We start from the raw sequence: 19652 nt of genomic DNA, 5'->3' as shown, positions 1-19652 counted from the left end.
CTAAGCACACGCACACATTTTCTTGCAAAGCCTAGGGTCCCAGAATAATAAAACAGTAGAAGTTTGATTATCCTAACATCAATTAACCATAGCTCCTGTTACCCTAAACAAGGTCACGTCTCCCCAGTGTCTAATAATTACATTGTAAAATCCCTTGATTGCCTGAATATATATTCACTCTCCCTATGACATCTGGATAATCATGGCTGTGCTATAGTTAATTATTTTCTAAGAGATGATCACTGTGCTTTACTTTCTGATGTCATCTTTGCACCTGATACAAAACTCCATGTAAATGTAACATGGACACACACACACCATTTGATCCCCAAATCAAGCCCTTGTAGAACAGCCTTGAATATACAGGTGTGGTGTGAATCGGAGGACTTCCCTGGGAGCAAATCTTTAGCAGCTTTAAAATATTTTAGGCTGATACCTGGAACACTTACGGAAGTATTTTCAAATGCACATCGCCAATAGCTAATCAATGTATTCCTGTCCAGGAAAACAAAGAATGCCAATGGAAATATTTGTTTTTATTCTCCCAGTTGACTTTTTGTAAGGAAAACAAGACTGCAAAATAGCAGTAAAAGAAAGAAAAAAAAAAAAAAAAAAAGAAATCCTCATTGTCCTGGCAAGCGCATATGTACTTGCCTGTTCCTCCCTTCTCCTGCCCCTCAATAAAAGATGACACACATCCCTGGCTGCAGCGAACGCTCCTGCTGCGTGCATAATGGCTGCCGTGGCTGCCTGTGTAGTCCCTGCATTACCACGGAGAGAACCAGAAGGTTTCCGTTCCTTAACGTGGATTTGCAAGCGCCCGCATTAAACCAGAGACTTCACACCGCTCTTTGATAACAGCCAGAAATTAATAAATGAACAGAACTATGTGACACACACACACACACAAAAATAAGTTCACTCATGTATTTTCAGAAAGAATTAGCACAGCTGTATTATCAGAGCCTGCGACGAGCCCACAGTTACCTCCCCGCTCCCTACGGTGAGGGGCTGAAGCCTTGATTATGTCTGTACCTTCCAGCCATTGGCAGGGTCTCAGCATTGCCCTAAGGCTTTAATTAACCCCGATTAGAGATAAACAGGACCTTCTGGTTGAGAAAGAGAGGAGAGAATAAGACAGTACCTTCAGCTTATGGGAGAACTAAGTAAACCACAAATTGTTTTTACCTTTCTCTTCTTGTTACTCCAAATAACAACATCAGGAAGGGACCCCCACAAGAACATGAGATGCTGCACGATGCACATGTTGCAGAGTATGCTCTACTCTTTCCACTTTGTTTTTACGGAGGATAGGGTGGCATAGTATTTCAGGCTCATTTCACATTAGGCACATTTTCATTGTCCCTGGCTTAGTACCACTGGAAAGAAAGCTGGAGCATTTAGACATTGGCAATTAATGGCACTTGGACTTGCTCCAAGCCAAATAAAACACGGCAATGCACACGTACATGCGCTGTATCAATTAGCTTTCTTTAGAAAATGTCTAAAAAAGCATTTTCAAAGTAGTTTTCTAGATGGATTTCCAGACTTGAACACAAAAATCACTGAAAACCCAGCACCCTCTTCAGCAGAGCCATTGTGCTGCACACACAGTATGAGCCACACTTACACTTCTACCCCAGAAATCCAAGAACCAGTAGGATACAGAACCACTAAACAGGTTCAACTTCCCTCCCATCAGAAAAGGGAAATTTAAAAAGAGTGTGGATACTAAAAATCAAAATGAATGACAGATTTCTAAAGTTAAATTTTATGGCAGGTTACTGTTTCAGGTACGGTTTCTTTACCTTCTGATTTCACTGAGTTTTTGTTCTGTAAGGAAAAGCACCGAATCCTGTTTAGGAAGCATCCTTACTAATCAATCACCAGCCACATCCAGTGGTCCTTAATATCAAATCACAGAAACATCAGTGAAGGGCTGGGTACCATCTCCAGAGTCATTGAGGGAGTTCATCTCAGCAGTCTGGTAAGCTTACAAAGATTACCCTCCAGCAAATGTTTGTCTAATGCATTGTCTAAAAAGTAAAAAAATGAAATCCAATTCCACAACTCTCTCTTGCAGTCTGCCAGAGTCTTGACATTTGCAGCCTACTCTAAATAACCACACTAAACTTCTGCCCCAAATTAAGCAAATTCCTTCTTCACTGGCATAGAGAACAACAGGCAACTTGTCTTCTTTGCAAAGTCTTTTTAAGTACTGGATAACTTCTAGCATGTCTCCTCTCAACCTTTCCTACCTCAAATCAGTTCCGTCAAACTTCTACAAACTTCCTACTCTTATCATTCACTTCTGTGACTATCTCCAATCTTCAATTTATTTATAAGTGTTTTGTAAACTGACGTCCCCTTCGTTTCCCCGTTCGATCCCCTTCGTTTCTCTCCCGCCACCGTTCATACCACCTCCCCACACTTTGACAGTACGGCCGCCATGCCAAGCATCCCGTATGTTGTATTAGCATTTCTCCTTCCTAATTTCAGTACTTGGCCTTCACTATTTCCTCTTGCTGATAATCTTTTTTTTCAAAATTTTAAATTCTGGTTCTGCTTTCCATTTGAACACAGAGAAATACCCTGTAACTTTTGTCCATATATAAACTCAGACAAACTCTGTAACTCATTTTGATCTACTACAACTAGTTGTGCTAAACAGTTCCTCACTTTTAGTCATCTGAAGTGGTATCATTAAACATTGATAATACTAAGATGATACAAGTAACACTGAAGCCTAACACTAATTATGTTCCTTATGAAAATCTTCTCTCTCATTCCCATAGACTCACACCATTTTACAGTAAAACTTTTGTAGTTGTAAGGCTGCTGTTTTCTTTTCTCTTTCTTTTTTGTTGCAAAACCGAGAAACAAGTAAACTGGAAGTTGTTTAATGTCCCAGAAGAAATTTTATCACAAGGAAAAGCATCCCAGGGGAAGAAGAATCAAATGGTATATACCCAGAAAACAGAAAAATAGAAAACAGTGAACAGAAACCACATAATCTATTTAGATTCATCCCTTCTCTTCATTTAGTCATCAGTTTCGTAAGAGCACGAAATTGCTTTTGCTGATGAGGTAGTCCCATAAGTTAGGAGTAAGAGAAGCTGACGCTGGTAGTTTATAGCTGTCAGTAACAGAATGTGAAACAAATTTGGAAAACATGAAGCAAGTAGGTATTTATCATCACTGTAGCTATTACCGAGTTTCCAAAGCACCAGTGATGGAGGCGGGGGGGAACAAAACCCAAAAGCTTGTTCTACTGAACCACTGAACTGAATTTTTCGGAACTGCACAAACAACTACAACCTGTGTTGTGTTCAGCACCTGGCAGGTGCTTTGCTTGCTTTTCCTTTTCCTCCATCAAGACAGGTATATTCATGTGTTCAGTTAGCATAAGGATTCTCCTTCGAGTTCATTCAGATTTCTTTTCTCCTCTTTAAAGGTCAACTTTCTTTAAAGCACTCAGGCACAAATTAATTCTCCTCTCCAGAGATCGCATCCCTTCACAGGGGCTAGCAATGGAAAGAAGAGTACTAAGGGAAATACTTTGTGTGAAGCAGAGACACACATGTATAGGTTCAGTGCATGTAGACGACTCGTCTAACCGTTCTTGAAGACAGCAGTGACTTGCTCTTGTCCCAAAACGTACACTCGCTGTTTTCATCAATCAGGTTTGCAATTTGCTGCTTAAAAGGAGAGACCAAAACCATACAGGAATAGATAGGCAGAGGCAGAGAGTGCACTTCGGTATGCTAGAGAGCCCTAGAACGTCTTCCGGAGCCAGCTGTCCATCCGCTTTCTCCATCCTTCCACGCAGACTGTCAGTAGGAGGCAGCATTGACTCTGACAGCAGCAGCTCTGCACCACAAAGTAGTTGGGAGCCAGCTTCATTCTTCTGTCATTATATAAGCAAGATGACACTGTTCTCTAATCCAGCCAAAGCTGATAAGTACCATCAACCTGTCACTTCCTACATTTCAAATTCTAACACTGCAGCATCAAAGAGTTTTTACATTTCGATTTCTTTTGCTGGCAGCGGTCGGTAGCCTCTCATTCTCCCACGGTGTTCTAATGCAGCATTTGCACACCGGGGTTACTCCCAGCCTGAATAGCAGGTCATCCCCTACTCACTGAGCTCATCTGCGGCCCATGTGCTAGGCAATTTAGATCCAATCAGCCCTTATTTAGCTCAAGAGTAATGAGCAGCATAGTGACACAGACTTAAGCCTGACCCTCAGGACACTGCTCATCAAGCAGTAAAACTGTGACAAAATCATTCATCTTCCACCCGCTGGCAAGAAATAATACTCGCACTCACTGTATTACTTTTTCAAGATATAGGAAAAAAAAAAGTCCTGAATTTTCATGATGTGAGACATTAATTTGCAGAAAGCTGAATTCCCTTAAACCCCCCTGTTGCTATGAGCTCACCAGGGGGAAATAGGCCTTAGGAGACTGAAATGGAATAAAGAAAATTGCTTCAGCTTTCTTTTCATTTTAAATAAGCCTTAAATCTGACAAGAGATATCCTAAAGAGAGAAGAAATATATATCTTGTAAGGTAACGAAGAAACAATCAAAATTAAGAGATTAGAAGGCTACTTGCATATAACGGTTTTATTGGCAAAAGTATTTCTTTGTTTAACACCCATAACAAAAAAATATTCCATATGAAAAGCCATTCTCACACCTCGTGTGAAGAACAAAAGAAAGAAAACTGAGAGGAAAGTTAATTTGAGGAAGAGAGTTTCAAAAGTGAGATACTTCCATTAGAAAACAAATCTGTGCTTTATGTCCTTCATGGAGCACGTATTTCTCTAAATATCTGCAGGGTCCCAAGCAGCAGGTTCTCAGTACACCTGCTTTTTTTGGTGGATTTACTTTTTCACAACAGTTAAGTCGTGTACTGCTGTCAGGTAGGCCACAGAAAGCTTATGTGGATTAATTTTCAGGAGATAAAATGAATACAACGGATGAAACACAGAAAAGCGTTTCAATCCATAGCACAGGGGACAGAGCTCTGTATCCTCATGATTGATGTCCGAGTACTAGATTTGAGTTTCTTTAGCTCCAGTTGTCTACCAAGATTGGCTTTGTTTTGGCATCAACAATCACAAGGTCCTTTGACAGCTTTTTTTTTTTTTGTTTCAGGTTGTTCTTAAAGTGATTCTAGAATAGAATAGAATTTTTCAGTTGGAAGGGAAACTGCCTGACCAATTCAGGGCTGACCAAAACCTAAAGCAAACCATTAAGGGCATTGTCCAAATGCCTTTTAAATGCTGACAGGCTTGGGGCATTGACCATCTCTCTAGGAAGCCTGTTCCAGTGTTTGACCGCGCTCTCAGTAAAGAAATGCCTCCTAATGTCCAGTCTAAACCTTCCCTGGTGCAGCTTTGAACCATTCCCATGCGTCCTATCACTGGATACCAGTGAGAAGAGCTCAGCACCTCCCTCTCCACTTCCACTCCTCAGGAAGCTGTAGAGAGCAATGAGGTTGTCCCTCAATCTCCTTTGCTCCAAACTAGACAAGCCTAAAGTCCTCAGCGGCTCCTCACAGGACATTCCTTCCAGCCCTGTCACCAGCTTTGCTGCTCTCCTTCTAAGGCAGATGCTCTCTATTACATTTTAAACATCAATATGAAATTGATTTTAATCAATTATTCAGCTCTCACGTGGCTGCCTACTGATTTGAGAAACAAAGACAGTGAGAAGTGGAAGCGAGTATTCTTGCAAACCTGAACCAGTGCTAGACATACACAGGAACTTTCTATAAGCAAAGTATTAGGTACACAGCTCCAGAGCACACTATCTCATTTAATTCCTTTGTATAGTAATACTCTCTGAGCGGAGGACACACAATCAAAACACATCAGTTCTAACTAGTTGTCTTTGAGTATCAGAAAACAAGGGACAAAGGTATAAACCCCATTATTTTATACCAAAGAAAATATCCTGAAAAAAAAAAAATCTCAAATCTCACATAAAGTAGTAAGAAGAGAAAAGAAATTCAGTTTTAATTACCAGAGACACACCTTAAGGCAACAACTGTAGCTAAGAACACATCCAATATACACAGAATATTGTAACAGACTACTTTTAAGGATTTGGACACAGTGAACCCCTCAAAATGCTGTTATATTCTAAAGCAGTGCTTGCTTCCCATGCTCTAAAGCATTTAGAGACTAGATTTTATTTACGCTCATTCAAATATCAGATTTATTAATGGAATAACTGAACTTAAAAAAAAACAAACCCTAGATCATGTTAGCACAGCAAGGCATGCTTGCTCCCCAACATGTAAGATCTATGTCAGTAAGTCAAAAAGGAAGGACTTACTCCTTTTTCCACACAGACAAACAAAATTCATAGCAACTTTTAATGACTTTCTAATGGTCGTTCATTAAGTCTGGGAGATCTTAGTGCCAAACTAAGATCTTCCGACTCTCAGTTCAGTGGTATAGTCACAGAATTGCCCCCTGTGCTTATCAGGACATCACAGCCAGTAGCTGTAAATATACTCACAGGATGGGATGGGTAAGAGAAGACTCACGCTCTTCCAAACTCTTCTGGATACAGTTTTCAGAAGTTCAACATCAGAAAATACATTTTACAAAGACGAACACTAAAACCCCTGAGGGTGAAGAAAAGAAGGAGGGAGGGGGGAAGACCTTTCTATTCTCCTCCTGAGCTTATCTGCTGACTTACACGGTAACAGAGAGGGGGAGAGAGGCTTCTGTTGGTCTCAGAAAGCTTCCCACAGGCTGTTTTGATGGCAAGTATAACGCAAAAAAAATTACAAACGACTATACATTTCCATAGCAAAGATATACTGGATAATCCATCCCTATCGTGATTTCTCTCACAACCTCGAGGCTAGACACACTCTAACAGATAGAAACATCCAGTTCTGCTGTTATCTGCGGCCCAATTATTAATGTAACTTTTAATTAGAGGCAGGTTTACCTGATTAGTATTTCTGTAGATCTTATGAAATTTACACACTGAAATTTTCAATAACTTTTCAAGTCCTTCAACATTGGAAGAACAGTACGAACTGGCATAAATACGCAAGAACTGTTTTCAAAATAAAATTACCATTTTTTTTGTTATTAGGTTTGTGGTACTTCTCATTTCTCCTATGGGAATCAGTAGCAAGTCTCCCTGAAACTAGGCAAAGGTGTTTGGAGTACAGCAGTGATTTTACACCCAGGCATGTAAGTGCATTTTATAATCCTGTAACTCAGTGCTAATACACTACAAAACCCAAATGCCAGGATGATGATAATGAGAGAAAGCTCATGTCAGAGCAATACCTGATTACAATAAAAGACATTTTTAAATGTTTCAAGCACTTCTTTTAAGAATAACACACTGCAATGCCAGAACCTACTGTTTCCAGGCACTCAGCAAATTTCTCTGTCAATTTTTACAGTAAGTTCTGTCAAATACATTAAATGCCTGTATTTTTATTAACCTAGGGTTTCTTTTTGTGTCACGAGGCACTCAGATGACAGGTAGTGCTAGAGATTTGGACCAAATGAAAACACACATGGGCATTTACCTTTAAGAAGAAAGAAGCATCCTGCATCACCATTAAGAATAATGGAAAAAAAAAAAAAAATCAGGATTCTAAACCACTGCTTAAAAATAGAAACAAAAAATAAAGGAAAAACTTATGTCTGAGCTAGAAGCTGAATGCTCCAAGTAAACACAGGAAGGAAGCACTTTGCATTTTTATTTTGGGTAGTTTCTTGATTGTTTACTGTTTATTTTACATATGTTTTTAAAAAGGAGACTGTACTAAAATACAATCTTCACTTCATACCAAATCTCACTACGAAGATCAAATACTTGGAAGTGCCAGCAAGTAGCATCTTGTTTCCAATTATCCACTCACTACACACCAAAAAATGAGTTCTCCTGCCGAGTCATAGTTCTATTTAAATATATTGACACCAAAATAACCTTAATGATAACAATAAAAAAAAGTGGTTTAAAAAAGCTTATTTAAAATAGTCTAAGCATAGGTAAATACAACAATCAAAAGCCACCAGTACTTTTCTAGCAGACAAGAAAAATACAATAAAAACCTGGGAAGGGTTACTTTAAAACACAGTAGTGTAAAAATGGTGAAGGTGGGAGTCTCTTTTCAGATGCCTTTTAAGAAAAAAGAAAGGAAGAAAACAAGCGCACTTTCAAAACCTTGCATGCCAAGTTTTAGCCCAGAGCAAGTTTTCACTGCTATGTTACAAACCCTTGAAAATAAAGGTTTATAATGGAAATGCTGACAGACCCTTAACCATAGCAGCATGAATAGCTATAATTAAGGAAGAGCTTTTGGCTACACCTCACTCTGCAAATGAAAGATTGCCATTTTTACAGTATCCTTAAATAAAATCAACTGGGAAGCCTGGTATGCGATTTTAGCAATCCAACAAGATATATTAAAGGGGACTGCTAAAACTATTTGACATTTTAAGCTTTAAATACTGAGGCATTTAGTTAACGTAACCAAGTCAGTATTTTCATAATGCTACTTAATCAGCAATAAAGAATGCTCCTGTGAGCCATCATCTGGGGTTAGCAAAAAGTGGCACATGAAGTTATTATTTCCTAACAGCCTAGAGGGAGCCGCTTTTCTCTTTAATCAGTGATCTCACTTCCTCCCTACCTGTAAATTCCCTGTCATGCAGTTATAAAATTATTAGAGTGCAGTGTACAGAAAAACTACATTTATGAAAGGCCTACTATCCTATATCTGCCTGGATTTTAAAAACAGGAGGCAGAACGGCATTGAACCATTTCATCCTTTTCTGAGTTTGCAGACAGACCAGGCCTAATCAGTCTGGTTAAACCAATAACGGTTTAACATATGGTTGGCACAAAGTCATCCAAATCTTCTCAATGAAGAAACTGTTTTTACTGTTGTTTTACTTACATGGCCATAGAGGACTTTTTTTTCAGTGAGTCTGTCAAAGTGGGAGAGAACGAGTAACATTTTCCTGTTACATACAACCTGAAGATCAAAGCGTTTTATAAACTTTAAGGAATTAAGCCTTCTCTGTAGAGCGGATAAATAGGCAGGTAACAGTAACCACATGTATAAACACGGGGGTTGAAATAAAGAACCATTAAAAACAAGGCTCTAATAATCTCTCTCATACCAATTAGTATTTCAGCATGGTGGTAATTCAAATATTTCAGCCAAGCTGCTTTTTGTAAGAAAAGTTACGAATACTGTCCTGTACCTTGTCTGTGATGACCTGAGAAGTCTGTAATGAACTTCTACGCCCTCCTCGCTGTGTTACAAAAGAACCACATAACCCCCAGTTCTGGAAAGCTTCAAAATAATGCCAAGTTATGAAATAGGCAACTTTTTCACCAGTCTCAAATTTCTTCCTATTTCATCTTTAAAAAGAACACAGCAAATGCTGTGTATTAGCTAATGGAGAAAACGTCAAAGTATTTTTGAAGTCTCCAATTTATTCCAGTAAATACATTCAGTTGAACCGAAATAATAAATAATAAATCAACTAAACTTAGTTTCGTGCTTCATCTTTTTTCAAAAGACTGCCTGAAAAACAGTTGTCTTTGGATGTATATGCTATTGACAGCTGCAGTCAAACTACTAGACAATAACAAAGAACCTAGTTAAAGAGAGATCTTGCATATGGGCTTCACTATTCCTATTATGCACCCTTCCACAGCTCTTTCCACATATTTCAGTCTTGCACATTTGAAGTAATGGCAGATCAATAGCTGCCTCTTAATATCTTATAAAAAAAAAAAAAAGCAGTTTGGGCTTCAAACTGGAGGACTATCTCTGAAAAGCATCAGTAGACATAAATATGCTTATTGAAGGGCACTGTGGATGTTGCAAACTGAACTAGTACATCAAAGCAAAACTGCTTGAAAGTGGTAAAATATGATTTCCTTCTTTCCTGTCGAACCCCAGACAAGTATTCAAATCCCCATAACTGTTGTATTTGATGGCAACCTTGGTGAAAGAGAAAAAAAATAGAATGAAGAGTCTGAAAAATAGAATAGATTCACTGAAGAAAATAAAGAAAAAAACCACACCAAACACCAAAACCCTCTAATTTAAGTAACTTAGTACAGGTAATAATTTTGCAATTCCCAAAACAGGATGCCAAAAGATGGTATTGTCTGAAATAGTAGCAGCTGGATGACTTTCTATAGAGCCACTAATTCATAACAAAATATCAGGGATGTCAAACCTCATGTCTTGAAACAATAAGGAAACATTTCTAAGATTTTAAATGCAGTGAGGTATTGGTGGATTTTGAAATTTAACATGTCATTCACAGTCCTCCAGAGATTTCTCTTTCCTTTTACTCTATTTCAGAAAGAAATTAATATGAACTACAGTTTAACCCTAAACACAAAACCAACATGCCAGTCTATATCCACAGTTTAACTAAATAACTTACCGAAGTCTGGCTAGAACAACCTGAAGAAAATTTAGGACCATACTCAGTTCAGCTCCTCGACAAGCAGGCAGCAGCATAGTAAAGCCATCATTTAACAACTTTTCCTCAGAAAGGCTCAAGTAGCAGCTGGTCTCAAACACTTCTTGGACACCATCGATGTAGGTTGAAAGTAGAGTCCAGAGATTTTGTTTCTGTGTGTAGTCATTTTTGGTTACTAAAAACTCCTTTGCCTTCTCACGGAAAGCATTTGAGAGTTTCTCAGCTAGGACACTAATGTCCATGTTCTTCTCAACATAAATCAAAAGGAAAGCAAAATGACCTCTCCAGATGAGAGCTCTCTGAGACACGGTAATGGCAGATGGAGTCAGGAAATCCAAAAGATCCAACACTCGACTCACTATATCTTCTGTCTCCGCAACAATTGCTAGCATGAGGAACAGATTAAAAAAGTTCTGCAGTCCCACTTCCGTCAGCTCCTGCATTCTTCTCCGATGGAACTTGGAATAAATTCTACATTAAAAAAAAAACAAAAACAAAAAAAACCCAAGAAAGTTTCTTAAAGTATGCAATTTTCTATCTGCTTGATACAATAAAATTGTATTTTCATGCTTTTAGTTTACAGTTACTTTCTTCCAATAACCCAGACATTTTAAATATCCTCTTTTCCCTCCTCTCTCCTACTCTTTCAGCTACTGGAACAAACACACCATTTCATTTTCCACTCCCAATACAAGGACCAAGTGAGGAGTTTTCAACCCCAGGTACAGCCTAACCCTTCTCCCTTATCCAGCCTCTAGTACAAAGTCGAGCACAACGTTCAGAGCAGACTCTCTCGACTTTGTGTGTGATGGATGTCCGCATTCACATCAATCAAACTTAGTCCCTGAGGGCTACTAGGAAAGGAAGTAATTTGTTATTAAGTGGCATCTCTCAGCAACAGCAAACAATCTCTGTGCAACTTTCCTAAAACTCCATTGTTTCCAGATGGCATAAAGAAAATGCCAAAAAATGACCAGGGACCCTCCTTCCTTTAACTAGTGATGCCTGTTCTTATGTGATACTCCCACAGCTGCTGCCATCAAAGGCTCACCTACATAACCATCACTCAGTAAAAGGGAGAGGAAGATTTCTGACGGAAAGCTCCTTTTCTCCACAGTGCTACCCCCCAAAGTCTGTACCGACCTGTATTGCACACCTACTGTATGGACTGTGAACTACAGGCTTGGGAGAAAACAGGGAAACTAAGGCATTTGTGAGAGAAATGTCTCTCCAGCAGGATGATGTTAAGAAACTTTAAGTTGTATTGCTGATATGACGGTGCTCAAGTCATACGTGGCGGATGGGAGAAGCGCTCCTACTTTGCAACTTTAAAGTGGTCGAGAAAAAGCAGAAAGCTTTTACATAGATGCCTTTTCTGTAACCTTTTCTCAGATCTGGACTTTTAAATAAACGTCACCATTCCTACGAGAGAGGAATAAGATGAAAATAGCTTGCTTAACTTTTTGATTCCTGTGTTTAAAACCTTGGGTATACCCTTCACCTTCAATATTAAGTAAGTTCCACAAACAGTAGGTAAACATCCATAAATGCTGTTTTCCTATCCTGTCACCTGGAAAAATAGTTGAAAATGGTGCTGAGGTTATCAAATCTAGCCACCAAAAAATACAGCAAATCCAATTAATGTTGTTTAGTAGTAAATTACTACTGACAGGCATTTACGTTCTTCATGCATCAATTAATGGTTGGTTAGCTGCTGAAAACAGAGTTCATCCCAAAATCATAGCTGTAGGCTGTTAAATTTTGCTACTTGTGTAATTGATTTATTCGAGGTAGAAACGATGAATACCGGTTGAGCAGAGCGACATACTGTGTGTTGTGTATTATTATTCCCCCTCTTAAATTAGGGAAAGTAACAAGCTATAATAGCACAAAAATGTAAGTATGATTTGTTTTCAGTAAAAACAGAGCAGGCTAATCAGAATTACTAACTAAAGCAAGACACTGATTCAGCATCCAACAACATATTTGTTTCTATGTAGTTGTAGCAATTTTTAAACTCAAACTTTTCTGCCTGTAACAACTCATAAAATGTACACAGACATTAGATACATTTTTCCCTTTCTGATACCCAGGATAACCCTTCTTTCTTGGACGGAACATACCACATAGCTTTGTAAGATGTGCACGCACACGTTCATTTTTAATATATTTTAAAATATATTTAATATACTTTAATATATTTTTATATTTTACATGTTCATTTTAAATATATGAATATATTATACAAAAGGATTTCATTAATGCTTAATAAAATTTTAATAATTTTATTAATACTTACTAAAATATTTTAAAAATCAAAACAAAAAGCACAAAACAAAACTAATTCTGTCTTTTACATCCAATGAAAAAATTTTTCAAACGTTAGCACCTCTAACAGATCAGCGTAATTTCATTACTATAATAAAATTTTTAAGGATTAATAAAGCATATAAAATATCAGGATTTTGATTTAGACTATATACACTTTATGGATTTTTATATCATGACTGACCATACCTCTTAATTAGTATGTTTCAAAATTAAATGAAAAATTAAATCCCTCACAAAAAAGAAAACATTGTGAGAAATTTTGGAAACCATGAAAAAGAGAACGGAAATATAAATGAAACTGCAGGCCTAGCAAGAGCCAGTCTGCGTATTCTTAGACAACACATGGCTTACATAAAGCTCAAACAGAATTTCTGTCCTTTAATTTCATTGTCTGTCTGGCGATAGGGTTGTACCACTGCATAGGTTGCCAGTGTACCAAATTCCTGGCCTGTGGGATGAAGTAAATCATCACAAGCTATGATTGCCAAGGTGATTCTTGGACCCAGCTCTTGGACCCCATCACAGCCTCAGCTGGCAACAGAAACTTCAGGGAACAACTGTCGTCTTCAAATTATAAATCACCCTGGATGCCTCATCCCCTTTGCTTTCTCATGAGCACAGCACCCCCCGCTTGCTTTGGTATGTGGCTGGACAGGCACACAGATAGGCTGACCAGACCTCTTAGAAAGTGAGACAAACTAAATTGTGGCCATACCGTCCTTTAATTTGTTTCCAAGGATGCACGCCACTGTTCTCTGCCTCTTCTTTCATCATCTGTGCCAAAATGCTGAGAAAAATGAAGTAACTGTTGCTGGAGTTGTACAGGGCGGGGATCTCCTGTTCACAACAGCAACTTTTCACCAACTCAAGCATCGACAAAGAAGTTTTACTAACGTTTGCCAGACCCTTCAGACCAAGCCAAGGAATGGTAAAGCAACTGTTCTAAAAGAAAAGATAAGTAACAATAAATGTTAATATTCCAAAGGCATTAAGATGCTATCCTTCACACAAACAAAAGGACGCGTTCCTACCACAAATCGAAAAATAAAAGTGTATCGTAACTATGTGCAAAGTGTTTTTACAAGATCTTAAAATCAGTAGTCCTGATGAAAAATAAGAGTAAAAATTTATTATAATTTGTTCTATCGTGACGTGACATTTTTAAACATAATTTCTTAAATAAATACAAATAAATAAATATAGCAAACTGTCATTGATTAGTCAGTTTTACAAACATGTAGCAATCAGGCTTGGCTAGAGGAGAATCAGAATCAATTGCTAAAAATCAAGGACCATACACATGCAACTCTACATTTTTATGTATTCATCTACTTACCAGGTTCTTGCTGTAATAATCCCAGAGTATGGTGACAACAGATAGGTTCAAATCCCAAAAACTACACAAAGTCAAACAGCACTGAAGATGCATTCGTAAGTGCTCCTCTAACACACCAGTCTTGAAAAGGAAATAAAAAGTTTACTGTAGGAGGGGAGCCCAATACTACCAGACCATTAAGAATAATTTCCTAATATAAAAATTATTTTTAATTATATAACATTGAGTAAATGTATCTGCTAGTGCGAGCGATGAACTAGAAGATAAAAGCTGACACTTGCATCCTGAAATGCAGCCAATATAATAGCTCATCATGCATGATTTCAGGCGTCCACAGAGTTGTAGACACATTAAGATAACAGCTAACTCAGTATTGTGAACCTAACTTGAAAAATGACCACGTGGTATAGAACCTCACAAAACAGAGGGCAGGTGCAACTATCTGAGAGTTCACATTTCTCTTTATAGAGTTCCAAACAGGAGGATCTTTTCTTTCTGAATTGCATTCTTTCTCAAACCTCTGCAACATGGCTATACTCCTAACGTCCGGACAATTCTAAATCAAGGGCAAATAAGACTCTGAACACTGGGGGGGAAAAAAGCGAAAAAGCCCTCCCCAGACCACACAACATTTTTTGCATTCATCAGTTCCAAATTTTGTACACAGAAGGAAGAAGGCTCATAAGAAAGAAAGTAGGAAATTCCAAACAATTTGAACGCAGTGAAGCATTCGGGTTGTAACTGTGGGATACTGAGAGTGGGATTCATCTCATCCAGCTTTTGACATCAGCAGTACTTGCATTTGAGCTAGGACATTACAAGCTCCATGCTCAGACTGAAATCACATGTTTAATCCAGTTTATTTTAGACATCTACTTTAGGATGATGATAAGTATAGGATGATAAGCCCTGGAAGGGCTTTATTGTGGTTCCGGTTGGAAGGGACCTTAAAGACCATCTAGTGTCTATTGTCTCGACTACGAAAGTGGTTTAGTGGACCTGCTTGTGTGTAGTTGTCTTAAGGAAAGATTTTTACACGTGTAAGTTTAACACATCTCCGAGATCGCAGTAAACTTGTTCTGTGACAAGAGAAACCCCTGACCTACTTCTAGCTTTCAAATACATCTAAACGCTATACAGGCCTGGAATTTTTAACTGCATAAAATAAGCTAAAGAAGAATGAAAGGGTAAGGAAAAAAAAAAGTATACAGGATGAATTTTATGACTCAAAATCATTGGAAGGGGAATGAAGGAAACCGTGCTGCACATAAATATTGGGAAGTCCGGCAGGACTTTGGTTTCTTTGACCATGGCCTGATTTACAAAACACCAGGCCTGCTGGTAACAGGCAGGAATAGTTTATCTTGCAGGGGGAAAAGGGTTCTAGGACAAGAGTTATCAGGGCTCATTGAAAAGGCTTTAAACTAGATTCAAAGTGGGGTGGGGATGGTACTGGGCTTGCTGGTGAGGCGCCTGCACGTAGTTGCTCAGCACTTGTTGGGGAGCGTGCCAGTATTTCAGAGAGCCAGAAGGCCTACCACATCTCAGGGTGAATACTACACACAAGACTCCCTCTCTGAAATGCTCATACACCAAGGCACGCAGCATGGGGAATAAGCAGGAAGAGCTGGAGATCTGTATGCGGTTGCAGGGCCACAATCTCATTGCAACTACCGAGATGGGGTGGGACAGCTCACGTGACTGGAATGCTGTCATGGATGGCTATGTCCTTTTCAGGAAAGATGGGCCAGCAAAGGGTGGTGGTGGAGTTGCTCTTTATGTGAGAGAGCCACTGGAATGCATCAAGCTCTCACTGGGGGCGGATGAAGAGAGGGTTGAAAGCTTACGGGTAAGGATTAAGGGGCAGGCGAATATGAGGGACACAGTTGTGGGTGTTTATTCCAGGCCACCTGATCAGGATGGGGAAGCTGATGAGGCTTTCTACAGACAGCTGAAGGTAGCCTCGCAATCGCAGGCCTTGGTTCTCATGGGGGACTTCAATCACCCTGATATCTGCTGGGAAGACCACACAGCCAGGCATGCCCAGTCCAGGAGGTTCCTCCAGTGTACTGATGACAACTTTTTGACACAGGTGGTGCAGGAGCCAACAAGGAGAGGAGCACTCCTGGACTTAGTACTGACAAACACAAAGGGACTAGAGGAGGACATTAAGGTTGGGGGCACCCTTGTCTGTAGCGATCATGAAAAGTGAGAGTTCAAGATTGTGGGCAGCACTCACAAATCAACATGAAGTAAAATCACAACCTTGGACTTCAGGAGGGCTAACTTTGACCTCTTCAAGAAACTGCTTGGAGAGATCCCGTGGGCTAAGGCTCTGGAAGGCAGGGGGCTCAAGATAGCTGGTTGGTATTCAAAGACCACTTTCTCCAAGCTCAGGATCGGTGCATACCTAAGAGCAAGAAATTGGCCAAGGGATGCAGGAGACCTGCATGTTTGAGCAGGGAGCTTCTGAAGAAGCTCAAGTGGAAGAAGGAAGTTTACAGCAAGTGGAAGAATGGACTGACCACTTGGGAAGATTACAAGAATACTGCCAGAGTGTGCAGGGATGAAACGAGGAAAGGCAAGGCCTCCTTGGAATTAAACCTGGCAAGGGATGTCAAACTCAACAGGAAGGGCTTCTTCAAGTATATTGGAGGCAAAAGGAAAACTAGAGAAGTTGTGGGCCTGCTGTTGAATGAGACAGGTGCCATGGTGATGGAAGATGCGGAGAAGGCAGAGTTACTGAATGCGTTCTTTGCTTCAGCCTTTACTGCTCGGCTCAGCCCTCAGGAGTCACAGACTTTGGAGAAAGTAACAGGGAAAGAGGAAGACTTCCCCTTGGTTGAGGAGGATCAAGTGAGGGATCAATTAGGTCAATCAGATATTCACAAGTCCATGGGCCCCGATGGGATGCACCCGAGAGTCCTGAGGGAGCTGGTGGAAGTCATTGCCGGGCTGCTCTCCATCATCTTTGAAAGGTCCTGGAGAACAGGTGAGGTGCCTGAGGACTGGAGGAAAGCCAGTGTCACTCCAGTCTTCGAAAAGGACAAGAAGGAGGACCCAGGGAACTACAGGCCCGTCAGCCTCACCTTCATCCCTGGAAAGATGATGGAACAGCTCGTTCCGGGCGTTATCTCAAGGCATGTGGAGGAAAAGAAAGCTATCAGAAGTACTCAACATGGATTCACCAAGGGGAAATCATGTCTGACTAATCTGATAGCCTTCTATGATGGCATGACTGGATGGATAGATGAGGGCAGAGTAGTAGATGTGGTCTACCTTGACTCAAGCAAGGCGTTCGACACGGTCTCCCACAGCATCCTCATAGGGAAGCTTAGGAAGAGTGGGTTAGGTGAATGGGCAGTAGGGTGGATAGAAAACTGGTTGAAAGACAGAGCTCAGACGGTCGTGATTAGGGGCATAGAGTCTAGTTGGAGGTCAGTGACGAGTGGTGTTCTCCAGGGGTCAATACAGGGTCCAGTCCTCTTCAATATATTCATCAATGACCTGGATGAGGGGATAGAGTGCACCCTCAGCAAGTCTGCTGATGACACAAAGCTGGGGGGGGTGGCTGACACACCGGAAGGCTGTGCCGCCATACAGAGACCTAGACAGGCTGGAGAGCTGGGCAAAGAGGAACCTTATGAAATTCAATAAGGGCAAGTGTAGGGTCCTGCACCTGGGGAGGAACAACCCCATGCACCAGTACAGGTTGGGGGCTGACCTGCTGGAGAGCAGCTCAGCTGAAAGAGACCTGGGAGTCCTGGTGGACAACAGGATGACCATGAGCCAGCAATGTGCCCTTGTGGCCAAGAAGGCCAATGGCATCCTGGGGTGCATCAAGAAGAGTGTGTCCAGCAGGTCGAGGGAGGTCATCCTCCCCCTCTACTCTGCCTTGGTGAGGCCGCACCTGGAGTGCTGTGTCCAGTTCTGGGCTCCCCGGTTCAAGAAGGACAGGGAACTGCTGGAGAGGGTGCAGCAAAGGGCTACCAAGATGATTAGGGGACTGGAACACCTCTCTTATGAAGAAAGGCTGAAGGATTTGGGTCTCTTCAGTCTGGAAAAAAGATGACTGAGGGGGGACCTTATCAACACTTATAAATACTGAAAGGGTGGGTGTCAGGAGGATGGGGCCAGCCTCTTTTCAGTGGTGGCCAGCGACAGGACAAGAGGTAATGGGCACAAACTTGAACACAGGAAGTTCCACCTAAACATGAGGAGGAACTTCATTACTTTGAGGGTGGCAGAGCACTGGAACAGGCTGCCCAGAGAGGTGGTGGAGTCTCCATCTCTGGAGACATTCAAAACCCACCTGGACGCGTTCCTGTGCAACCTGCTCTAAGGTGACCCTGTTCTGGCAGGGGGGTTGGACTAGATGATCTCCAGAGGTCCCTTCCAACCCTGTGATTCTGTGATCCCCTTCAGTTCGAACTACAGTGCTAAGTCCTGAATTACGTTCCAAGCTCATCCAGATCAGAAAATGCTTAAATGAAAAAAAAAAAAAAAACAATATAAAAACCACTGATGGCAGGTGATGGAAGAAGATAGAATTAGGTTGTGTTGGGGTTTTTGTTTGTTTGTTTGTGGGGGTTGTTTGTTTGCTTGTTGTTGTTTTAAAATAGTCTTTCATTAAACAGCTGTTACTAGAAGAGCAGGACTTGTGCTCTCACCCACAATGCTACTTCTTATGGCTTCCTATGTCTTAGAGCTGCTTTTTTTCCTGTTTTCAATGCTACACAGGGGAGTTACAACTCATTAACTTATCTCTACCTGGCTATACATTCATGTGGAAAACATTATTTGCTACACTTCAGCAGAAGACTATAAACAATTACACCGATCATCTACAATAACTTCTAATCATGTCTGCCTTCTCATGAACAATTAATGTAGGGCATGTGGCTTCTAAAGTGGTATAGTTCTAAAATAACGTGAAAATTGAAAAAGGTATTTTCAGTTGTCATAGAAAATTATATATTCAAGACATTATGTATAACATATGAAAACACTGAAATAGAAAAGAAACTCTTCAAGAGAGACTCATTAAAAGATGTATAAAATAATAGCTCAATTACAATAAAAATGCCTACAAATGAAAGGTCATCCTCAAGTACTGTTTTTAAATGACATAACTGTAACTACTAAATTTTCCCAAAGTAATAATCTTATACAAAAAAAGGGTCAGAACTGCAGCCATTTTCAACAGCTGCAATTTTATTTTTATGAATAAAAACAAGAATCTTGATATAAAACTCAAAACTGCAGATGAATATATTTATTTCTCTAGAGAGATCTACACAGTTACGAAAGATGTAAAAAAAACCAAAAACAACCCAAACCAAAACATACACCCTTTAGAAGAGAATGCTTACTCTTAAAGCTGTAATTTGTGCATAGGATTATGTTTAGGATCTAACTGAACAAACAGTGACTGCTTCAGTTAAATTAATTCAACAATAAAAATGGTATTGTGAGCAGCTTCAA

General features: G+C 40.1%; 1 protein-coding gene across 2 annotated transcripts in view; it reads right to left on the bottom strand.

Moving 5' to 3' along the window:
• The window catches only part of MMS22L (MMS22 like, DNA repair protein), a 97813-nt gene that overhangs the window by 48408 nt on the left and 29753 nt on the right, over nt 1-19652 (bottom strand). For both annotated transcript variants that reach the window (XM_054197048.1, XM_054197050.1), the window contains exons 12-14: nt 14169-14288; nt 13548-13774; nt 10463-10972 (exon numbers count right to left, since the gene is read on the bottom strand). In XM_054197048.1, the coding sequence (XP_054053023.1) occupies nt 10463-10972; nt 13548-13774; nt 14169-14288 (857 nt within the window). The remainder of the gene's footprint in view (nt 1-10462; nt 10973-13547; nt 13775-14168; nt 14289-19652) is intronic.

Source organism: Rissa tridactyla, chromosome 3, assembly GCF_028500815.1.
Source record: "Rissa tridactyla isolate bRisTri1 chromosome 3, bRisTri1.patW.cur.20221130, whole genome shotgun sequence".
In the NCBI taxonomy this organism is placed as follows: Eukaryota; Metazoa; Chordata; class Aves; order Charadriiformes; family Laridae; genus Rissa; species Rissa tridactyla.
Note: the sequence above shows the minus strand (reverse complement) of the source record. Positions and strands in the feature narration are given on the sequence as shown.